Source organism: Vidua macroura, chromosome 12, assembly GCF_024509145.1.
Source record: "Vidua macroura isolate BioBank_ID:100142 chromosome 12, ASM2450914v1, whole genome shotgun sequence".
In the NCBI taxonomy this organism is placed as follows: domain Eukaryota; kingdom Metazoa; phylum Chordata; class Aves; order Passeriformes; family Viduidae; genus Vidua; species Vidua macroura.
This window is the reverse complement of record NC_071582.1, coordinates 3,083,727-3,094,473: the sequence shown is the minus strand read 5'-3', so window position 1 is coordinate 3,094,473 and position 10,747 is coordinate 3,083,727. Positions and strand designations below refer to the sequence as shown.

Genomic DNA, 10,747 nt, shown 5'->3' with positions numbered 1-10,747 from the left:
AACAAGACGGACACCCTTGCCACACACACTGAGGTTATCAAGGGAAACTTTCCTTAACAGGAGTCTCACAACCAGCATAAAAGCCTGTTTTTTTTGGAGCAGATTATTTAAATTTCATTTAAAAATGTTTTGCAACATGTTTTGCAGGGGACGTACCTATGTTTCACATCCTGCAGTGCCCCAGGGGTCTGGCTCTCCCAGTTACCTCCAGCCCTGGTCCCATGTAATTTATGTCCTGAAAGAGATGATTCAATTAGTCAGTGATAAAATGAGCAAGGACACTGTGTGCATTGTAAAAATATAATTTAGTGGGAAACAAACTGAGATGGAAAAAATATCAGGGTATACTCCATATGATTAATGAAGGAGGAATGTATATTTATAGCTTTTATTGTGTCTTTTCTAAGGAGACTGGATCTGGCAGTAGGGCTGGAACGGGCTGGTAACGATGTGGCATTGCAGTGATTTGGATTTGAATGGCAAATGCTGTATAAAACTAATTACCCCCAGGAGGATGAAAATACATTGCATTTGCCTCTTAGGAGCACGTCTAGCCTTTTCTTCACGTTATTTATCTTTGAGAAGCATGTTTACTGGGAGAGGCGACATCCCGAACAGAGCAGCAGAGTCGCTCCCCAAGAAAACAAGTTTCCGCAAGTTATTTTTCTACATTTAGCTGGATTTCGGGTTTCTTGCCGGTTCTGGACTGCTGGTAACCAGCACCATGGCAGAGCAGGGCTCTCTCTTCCCACACCCTCCGGCTCGCCACATAGCGGGGATACCCGGATTGCTGCCGAACCGTCAGGTTTTCCATGTTTTTACGTGCGGGAAACGCGCAGTTCCCGCACCCGTGCTGGGCCGGTCCAGGAGAGGGAAAAACATGGATTTTTTGCGTTAAAACCTACGAACTTTACGCACCGAACGCCTGAGGGAAGGAGGGGGCAGCGCGTCGCCCCTCAGCAGAGGGCAGCGGCCCCGCCCCCCCGCGCGCGCACGCGCAGGCGCGGTGGCGCGCGCGGGGGGGCGGACGCGCGCACACCTGGCGCGGGGGTCGGGGGCGGGGGGGAGGAGCGCGCGCATGCGCGAGGCGGGGGCGGGCGGGAGGCGGCGCGCGCCCCGCGGGGTCCGTGTGAGGGAGGGACGGAGCGAGCGAGTGGCGGAGCCCGGCCCGCGATGGAGTGAGGGAGGGAGCGCGGCCGCTCCGCCCGCCCGCCGCTCTCCCTCCGCCGCCTCCGCGCAGCCCGCCCGGTAGGGAAGGAACGCAGGAGGAGCCCCCCCGGGGGAGGGGCTGGCGCTGGGTGCAGCCCGGCTGCCGGGCGCGGGGAGTGGAGCGATGGCGGCGCGGAGAGCCCGGCGGCTCCTCGGCTCCCTGTGCATCGCCCTTCTCTTCGCGCAGCCCGCACCGACCGGCGCCGCGGCGCGGAGCGGCTCCCGGAGCCTCCTGACGGGTAAGAGCGCGGCGAGACCCTGGAGGCGGCGGGCGCGGAGCTGTGCGGGGGCGCGGAGGGGTCCCGGGGGCGGCGGGGCCCGGGGCAGCCCCGGCAGGGCGAGCGGTGCCGAGGGGCTGAGCCCGCTGCGCTCCCCCCGTGCGGGCACCAGCAGGGGCCACTGCGAGCCTCGGCGAGCGGCGGCGGTGCCTCCCCGCGAACAAGGGACACCTGGAGCCCCCTCTGCGGGGGATTGAACGCTTCACCCACCTGTGCTCCCGGCTCGCTGGTACCGGGGAGGGGAGCCAGGCACACCTGAGGGGAATCAGGCTTGCAGCTCACCAGTGAGGGGAGAAGGGCACACCTGAGTGGGATCGGGCTTGCGGTTTACCCCTGAGGGGAGCCGGGCACGGGCGGGCTCTGCCCCAGCTCTGGAGGGCTGCTGGAAGCGGCCCGGACTCGGTACCGGCAACCTGTGGAGAGAGAGGAACTTGCCTGGGAACTGCCGCAGTAGCCCAGAAATGAGCGGTCTGGCAGCGTTTCAGCCGCGGTAGTTCTCACACCTTTTACCATTGTTGTCTTTAATGGTCTATGATTGAATCCTGGTTCTTTATAGGCTACGGAAAACGTAATCTCACCCAGGTGAGGCAGGAGAAGGCTCTCTCAAAAGCCCTTGCATGAGACCATTAATACCACAGAAGCCTCCTTAGCTTTTCAGCGATGTTATCTGCTCGTTATGCCAAATACTGGCTTTAAAAAGTAACTTCTTTATTTCCTTCTTGCCAGCAATAAGCTGCTAGGATGCTTGAAAGAAAATCTGGTCTTGAATGCTGAGTGCTGGGATTAAAAAAAAAAAAAATACCCCCTGTAGGTTGATTGAATCCTGATATTTTAAGAGAGAAGTCTGTACAAGTGGAAGGAATATGGGAAAAACTGCTGGTCAAATGAGTGTGTTTTAGCAACTTGTTAGCAATTTGGGAAAGTAAGAATGGTTAAATTCTGCCATTAGTTTCAAATCACATTAGGCAGGATCTTCCACGGTGGTTCTCATCTTGGACACCACTGATGGAGCCATGTGAGCTGACTCCTGTTGACAGGGAATATTTTTATTTATTCTCTTACACAGTACAAGCTTTGCAGATTCCAGGTCTGAAGCAGATTTTTTTTTCTTTTGAAAAATATTGCAGTTTGACTCAAAAATCTGCAGAACATGTGTAACAGATAAGTTACTTTGTGATGTGTAAAATCTTGCCACGTGGTGATTCTTTTCTGATATTCCTGTTCTCCTGACAGCTCAGTAGCCTTATGGTTGTTTTAGTAGCTCTTTGCTAGTTTAAAATAATACTTTATGGTTTGAGGAAATCAACTTAGTAGTAGGTCAAGTTCTGTCTGTTGGAGCCAAATATGTGAATTAAATCTGCAGAATGGGGGTGATGTGCTGAAATGATATGGAAAAAAACCTTCATTGGAGCTGTTTATCAGAGCAGGAATGTAGGAGTATCATTGTGGAAATCTTGGAAGTTCTGGTGAGCTCCTCCTCTTCTCCTCTCTTTCTATTGTGGAAGGTGCCTTTACGCTGTGTCCATGGATGTGTCCTGTGGGATTCCTGGGGAGGACCAGGAGCTGGGCTTTCCCTGTCTGAGGGTGTTTGTACCAGTTACTTAGAGGAAAGAGAGAAAGGCTCTCTTAGTTCTTTCTCTCAATTAAGGGGATGTGTAGTGGATGAAGTTCATTTTAATTCACACTATTTCCCATCTAATTGCTAGTAGTTTTTCTTAAATAGAGGATGTTCCACATACTTTTATATGGGCAGGTGCTCATAGGAGAGGGAGTTGGGTGCAGATGTTCCATGGCATGAAAGTTCTCCTGTTGGAGTTTAGATGTGAGGGGGGTAGTGCTGTCTTCTGTTCCATGCTCTGGGTGAAGCTTGATCTCTTCAGGATGCTGGGAAGAGCCTCCTTAGGCTGACACTTGAGGGCTGGAGAGGCAGAGGAAACTGTTTGTAGGTCCAGGTGGAGCTTTAGCTGTGGGACCCACAGCTCTTCTTGTCAAGGCTGAAGTGCTGCTTGCTATATCCAGAACAGGGGGTTTTAGTGCAAAAAAAAAACCCTCATGCTGGCATTTTAGTGTGGGTAAAAGTGCCATAAATGAGCAGAAGTTGCAGATTTGGAAGCCCATATTCTTTGTGTGGAGTCATGTGTGTTGGAGGGACATTTGATCTTATTTAAAAATAGCTCATCATGGCTCTTTGAAGAAGAAAAGAGTGCAGCTGAATTATTTTAGTAGAAAACTGTATAACTTCATTTATTTGTGTATCTGCACACATTAGTGTGTTTTCCAGTGTAGTTGGTTGTTCTGCAGATAAGGTGAGATGAGCTGCTGATTTTAGAATTGGGACAACATTTCACTTAGCTGAGGGAATAAAATCAAGAAGAAGCATCAAATTAAGCTAAATCCTGCCTCCTATAACTGTTTGTAACTGAATTGAGATAAGCATAAAAACTTGGATCTATACAGATTGCATTATTAGAAATAAAAATGAAACTGGTGTCACTTAATTTTTAATAGGAAAACTCTGATACCCTGTATACACCATTAAGATTGCAAATGAGATTATTCAGAAGCAGAAAATCTGTTCTGTCTCTGACTGGTATTCTTGAAGTCCTTGGAATCGATATGTATTTTGTTTTTAGAGGACAAACTGCTGGTTTGGGAAGTCCCAATGGATCAGAAATAGCAGTTGGTGGGCCTGGAGCTGCAGGAGGAGCCCTGAACTGAAGGGGTCTGTGAGCAGCAAGCTGGGAAGTGCATCCAGGTGCTGCTGCCAGGGATGCTCTTCCTGGGGAGTAATGGCGGGGGAGGGGGTATGGAAGGCTAAGGATGGCAGCACAGATCATCTGGGGACCCTAGAAACAGCAGGTTGTCATTTGTTTCTGTTTTGTGTGTGCTGCTTGATTATTTCCAATTATATCCCAAGTTAAAAATAGAGCAGAAATGTTCAGGTCTCGGTTACATCCCAAGTCAGTTAAGCACCGGTCTCCCTGCTGGATATTCCTGTTCCATATGGACAGGTTGCATATGGCTTTTGCACTGCATGTTTGTTAGTCATCTAAGAAAATGACTTGACTGGCTTATGAAGCTTTCCTAATAAACTAACACTTCAGTTTCAAAGTTGTCAGGTGTGTACACACCTGTGCTTAATGTTCATCACAGTGAAAAGCAGCAAACAAAAAGTGTCATTAAAAAAAAAGCTTGGCTCAGTTACCTTGTGCTAACTTATCAGTGTAAGTAAGGAAGTTACATATGGTAGATATTTCCTTATACAAATAAGAGTATTTGGTTGTTCCTGATGATAAAATGCCCTTGTGATTTACACGAGGTTAACCTTCAGCCAGAGATTGTCTGAAGACTCTGTAGGCACCTAACTGGAGTTTGTTGCATGGCCAAGAGAAGGAGAGTGATAATAAATGACTGAGGAAATGAAGTGGGAGTTTAGGAAAACTACACAAGGAGCAGTGCAATATGCTGCTTAAAGTTTTTATAGCTTGAAAGCAGAACTTTAACTTGGGTAACATTAGCCTGAGTGTCACAGGGGGTTTGAAAGTGAATTTTCTTATCATCACCAGTTTCATGGAGATAATTTGGTGTGTAAAATGTGTACCAGTGTTTGTAGCCAACTTTTCTAAACATGCAGTGGTTTCATAGATGCAGGCTGTTTAAAGTCTCACTTTGCATTGCCTATGAGGAGGTATAACTGGAGTTGTTGCTAGTAACTAATTAGTGCTGGTTTCCCATGAGGCATCAACGCTGACGTTGGGATGTCACTTAATAGAAGGGAAACTCCACTTCTGTTTAGCTGGTTTGTAGGGGCCTCAGTGGCTGCAGGGCCAGACTGCAGCTCCCATGCTGGATTCAGAAGGGTTTTTTACCTTCCTCCGAGGGTTGTGGACTAGGTATTCAGCCCCTGAGAGCTCCAAAGTCTCGCTGCAGCCTTTGGGAATGGCTATGGGGGCACAGGCCCGTGTTTGCTTCTCTGGTGTGCTAGACTGGGAGGGAAGAGCTGCCTCAAACACTGGGGTGCTGCTTGGATTGTCCTGCCAGAATACAGCTCTGGGTCTCCAATACTGAAATACAATGCCCGAGGCTATTGATTTTTTTAAAAAGGCAGAATAGTTCTTAATAGAGAAAATGCCTCAGCACAGTGGAAACAGTCATATTTTACTGATTGGGTGCTATTGATTTCGTCCTCCAGTGAAATGGCCAGATGAAAGTGGTAATCCTGATTAATTCCATATAAATAGATAAGCCTGATTTGTATGTGTACAGTTGCAGGGTTCAGTAGGAAAACTGAAAGTCTGCTTTATGTGGTCTATTAGGTGCTTTAATTTCCAGAGTTTTTACCATTTAGTATTCATGCAGAGGAGCATCTTAATTTTACAGAGTAAGCCGACTATCAATTTATGGTAAATCCTTTTTGCATCAGTTAAAATACTTTTTTTTTCTCATTAAAGCTGCCCTTACCAAAGGCAATGAAGGAATTGGAATATTCTGCTGCTAAAGTTTCTTGGGATTTCGGGTAATTCCCTGGGGTGTGTAACAACCACAAGCTGTTTGATTTGTGCAAAAAGAGAAGCGGTTTAATTTTAATGAAAAGTAATAAATTACTCTAAAGGATTTTTTTTTTTTTTACATCAGCACTAAACTTATAGCTTCACTTGTTGCTTCTGAATGTTTTGGGATTAGATGTATTAGTAGGAAAGAAATTACAGTTAAATCCATAATGGTGCTGTTCAGACAGGACTGCCCATCTTGGGAAGTCACCTGGGGTCCAAATACATAAACTAAGGTATTTTTTATGGCATCACTGATTCTCATTGCCAGTCTCTGAACTTTTCTGGTTCAGCTTTGGGTTTGTTGTTATGATATGACCAGGACTGAGTGTGGCATTTTGGGGAAGGAATGTACTGGTCATTCAGTCATGTAACAATGTTTTATTTTCCTATTCCTCTGGCATTCTAGTTTTTATAGTTTTCCAGTGAGCAATCTTGTTTTAAGTTGATTTAGAAACAGTGAATTGTACAATAGACAGAGCTTTTCCCCCCCTCAAAATGTGTTGTTCTGCATATGTTAGCTGTGAATTTTCTTCACTGTGGAGCTGTTTGTGCAGCTGGCTTGGTGCTGGTTACCACTGAAGAAATTCAGATGTTCTGCTTAGCCTGAACTTCTCCATTTGCACATTTTAATCTATTGATCTTCATTTCCTTAGTGCGTTGCAGAGGTTTTGGCTCATATGATGGACTGTTGCTGATGGTGTGGATTTTGATGATTCAGTTCTTTTGGGTCTCATCAAAGCATGGCAGCTTGGTGATAATTTTTGGTACCCTCTAGTCATACAGTTTTGTTTGGAGATCGTACAGAAGTGGAAAAGCTGTTTTGTGATTAAATTACCCACTAATTCATCTGTCTGCTCAAAGAATTTGTGCACTACTGTCTGTTGTATATAGATCAGATTTTAATTGTTATGTATATGGGCGTGAATCTTACTGTGTTTTTATTATGTTTTGTTATTACCTTAAAACCCCATGGTTTTGTACTTCTGCCTGCTGATCTCTTAAAATTTCACTTTGTCTCTCCTAGTAGGCACCTATGTACTGATATCCTTTGGGGTTTCAGTGCTTCATCAGTATAGCTCTGTTGGACTTTGCCATCTGTTTGTTTTTTTAACTTTCTTTTTGGCTTAGAAGTTTGGGTAACTTGCAAGGGGTTTTAATTCTAGCTCATATATATGGAATCCAAGTATATTTTACCTTTGTTTTTGTCTGATGCCTGTCTTGGATGTCTTGAAGCTGTCAGGTTTTGTGACACTGGGTCAGAGCATGTGTCAGTAGCCAGCACGCTTGTCTGCCGTTATTATTATGATACTTTGATGAATTTATCTTGTTTGATGTGTTTTTAACTCATGACATGTGTCCAGTGTTGCTGCTGACCTCGGGGTGAGCAGCACAGAGCACGCTGTGTGTTGGGCAATCAGCAGGCTGAGGGCTGTACCAGTGTAGCCTCAGCTGCTGTTTCTTGCCTATTAACATACTTAAGTTAGACTTGATCTGGTTTTGAGGAGACATTGTGCTTATCTACAGCTTCCATTTATTTCATGTTCTGCGTGGAGTTTCCAGCCATTTAATGAGTGCTTTTCTGGGCAAGTTTTACTTTATTTGTTGTGTACTTTACGATGGTATTTTGAGCCATGGTAAATCTCAGTTTGTCTTCATGTTTATCTTTCTGTATTTTAGAGTGTGTATTTATAACACAGCACTGCTCCCTACATTGCCTGGAAAGCAAAAGCTCCAGCTCTGATTGTGTTGGTTCCATTTCTTCCTCTTTCATCTTCCTTTTGGCAGAGCCACCTTTGTGTTACTGCCATCACTAACAGACTTGAGCACTTGGAGGCAGCTTCCAGGTTTTTTCATTCCCTAGTTCTCAGTGTAATTGTCCCACAGCTTGCTTCCACTTGGACTGAGATGGAGACAAGCTTTCCTCTGTAGTTAATGAGCCTGAACATCTCCTCTTAACATGGCTCTGTGGTTCATACATTGAAACCTTATAATGTAACTGTAGTGAGGAAGGGAGAGCCACAAATAGAGGTGTTTGGGTATTCCTTCTAAAAGTAGAACAGGCTGCCAAAAGTCACTTAAGTCATTAGACCTGTCATGACTTTTAAAATTGAGAAGTGGAGTCTAACTTGTCTTCAAAATTTTATGAGAGGTCACATTGCTTTAAAAAAATAATCAGAAGAATCACAGTGCCATTTAGTTTGGAAAAGCCCTCCAGGATGGAGTCTAATCATTTCTCCAGCAATGCCCAGTCTACCACTAAATCATGTTCCCAAGTGCCACACCCACATGTCTTTTAAATAACTGAAAAATTACTTGAAATTATGGCTGTTGTAGTGTTGTGCATAGCAGAGAGGAAAGCTGGGTGTTAACAAGAAGATGAAATATTTCCAAAAGTGATTTATAAAGCCAAATGTTCCTGTTTGAAAACAGGCAATGAAGGAAGTGTAAAAAACTGGAAATAAAGGAAAACTGCATCCAGAAACATATTTGCTATGGTAGGACACCTCAGCAGTTTGTAGTACGCTCCAGTGCCATTGGGATTGGAATTTTTAGTGGTGGGCTGTCAGTGCTCACCTTGCAGAAAATCCAGGTATTTTGTTATCGATTTGTGAGTCTCCCATTAGAAATGTGCTTGGCCAGATAGGAAAGACAGCCGAGATGAAGGCATAGCCAAGTGTTAATCCTATTTTGGTGTTTAGTTTCAATGCTTCAAGCTGGCAGTGCCACTGCAGTGAGGGGGTACTGTGCTCTTCTGTGGGCTTTCCTAAGTGTTTGTGGAGGATGTAGAGAATTGGATCAGATCCCTGCTCTTCTCATGCTGGCAGGAGGGAGAGGGTGACATGGGCACAGGGAACGCTGCCACTGCTTTTCTGGTGGGGGTAGGAATTGGCGTAGAATTGGAGTATGAAAAGCACTGTGAGCAAAATAACATTGTGTGTCTCATGTCACCATTTTAATCTTCCATATTAATATTAATATGTGTTTCAGCATATAGATTCCAGATCTATAGACTGAAATTTTCTCAGAAAGTGGGCACTGTTTATTAGCAAATTCATTGAGAAAGAAATGTTTCATAAAAGTTCATTTTCAGATTGGTAATGAATTCTCAGTTCAGCTTTAATTACTGCTTTGGTTTGTAACTTTTTTTCCCACGCTGAAATTTCATTTGTTTGTCTGGTTCTGAAGTGGGAATAAAGCTACAGGTTTCATCTTAAAATGCTTAGCCTTGAGGAAGAAAAAATGCAAAACTGCCCAACAGGTTGTGGTTTCAGAAAAGGATGGAGGCCTGACAGCTCGGAATACACTCACTTGCAGAAGTCCAGAGGGAACCTCGATTAATGATGCTTGTCTTGTTAGTGTATCATTTTTAACAGCTGTACTGTAGCTTTTTGGGGCCTGGACTTTCACAATCATCCCTGTATCAATAACGAAATCCTGTAAGGACAGCACTTCATGGAAACCTGGTTGGAAGCATAAGAAAAATTTAAATGTCATAGGGTGTGACAATATGGTCATGGAGGGACATGGGAAGCACTCTTGACATTCAAACCAGGCCCCCAAGAGTGAGGAGAATGGCAGCCAATTGAATGGCTCAGGATGACATTGCTCAGTTTTTCTCAGGGAAAAATGAAGGTTGAAATGAAGTGCTGGAGCTGTGCACATCTGGGGAGCTGAGGGGTGTGTACCTCAGGAGGTGGAAAACTGCTCCCTGCTTGCACTGGGCTCTGTTTGGCAGTGTTCTTGGTGGTTCTGCAGAGCAGATAAGAGACAGAATGTTTTGATTTGTCTTGGTTACCCCTTTTGACTGAAGGTAATGCAGAGGTAGAAATGATGGGGTTGATAGACCAACCTCTGGCAGCCCCTGTAAGGGTGCAGTGCTCTGTGCTTTGTTTATGGTGAAGGGACAGACAGTCCCAGGGATTCCACCTGAAATCACAGCAGTCTGTTCTTACTCATTTGCAACTGCAGATTTCATACATTTTATGGGACTATTTTCATTAGCATTAAGAGCTTTTAGAGACTGCACCGCAGATTTTGGGTGGGACAGCCCTTCTTAATTTTCCCAAGTTACTTCCTTTTCTGGAATCTGACAAGGCTTGTCTTCTGTTTGAAGTGTAAAATAGCTTATTTATCCAAATCTTCACATGTTCTTGTTTGCTCATACCTACTCAGGTCTTCAGAGCCTTAATTTTAGGTTCTATAGTTCTTTTGTTGCTATGGATTCTTTTTACTTATCTCCTTATTTGAAGTTATGGTAGGTTTTGAAAAATACCTGGATAGTATGAGATAAGAGGTGGTTGAGATACCTGCAGTGATTTGGTACCCAGCTTGTGTTGTGGTTTTATGTAACTTTTTGGAGATGTGGATGAAAGAAAACCCACACAAACCATAGCTGCGGAAAATGGAGTGTCCTGTTGGCACAACTGGAAAACCTTGGCAGTTCCATTGAGTGTGGATTTGTGTTCTTCCCCTTTCAATGGGTTGTCTGTGAGTGCAGATATATAGAATTTCTTGGAGGTGATGTAAATATTGTAGGTCTGCTCTAAACTGAGGGGCCAGAATCTGCAAGGCAACACCACAGCATGTGAAAAGACGTTTTTGTATTTCACATCTGAGACTTTTGGAAGGGAGAATTGACTCCTGAATATGGAAAGAGGAGAACCAATCATCAGATGTACCCAGAGCACGATCCAGTACACTCCACAT

The 10,747-nt window shown here is 44.8% G+C and overlaps 1 protein-coding gene across 9 annotated transcripts in view; it reads left to right on the top strand.

Moving 5' to 3' along the window:
- Positions 1 to 1,112: 1,112 nt before the first annotated feature.
- The window catches only part of NEO1 (neogenin 1), a 165,739-nt gene continuing 156,104 nt past the window's right edge, over positions 1,113 to 10,747 (top strand). For all 9 annotated transcript variants that reach the window (XM_053988462.1, XM_053988464.1, XM_053988461.1 and 6 more), the window contains exon 1: positions 1,113 to 1,448. In XM_053988462.1, coding sequence (XP_053844437.1) covers positions 1,334 to 1,448 — 115 coding nt within the window. In that variant the 5' untranslated portion in view covers positions 1,113 to 1,333. The remainder of the gene's footprint in view (positions 1,449 to 10,747) is intronic.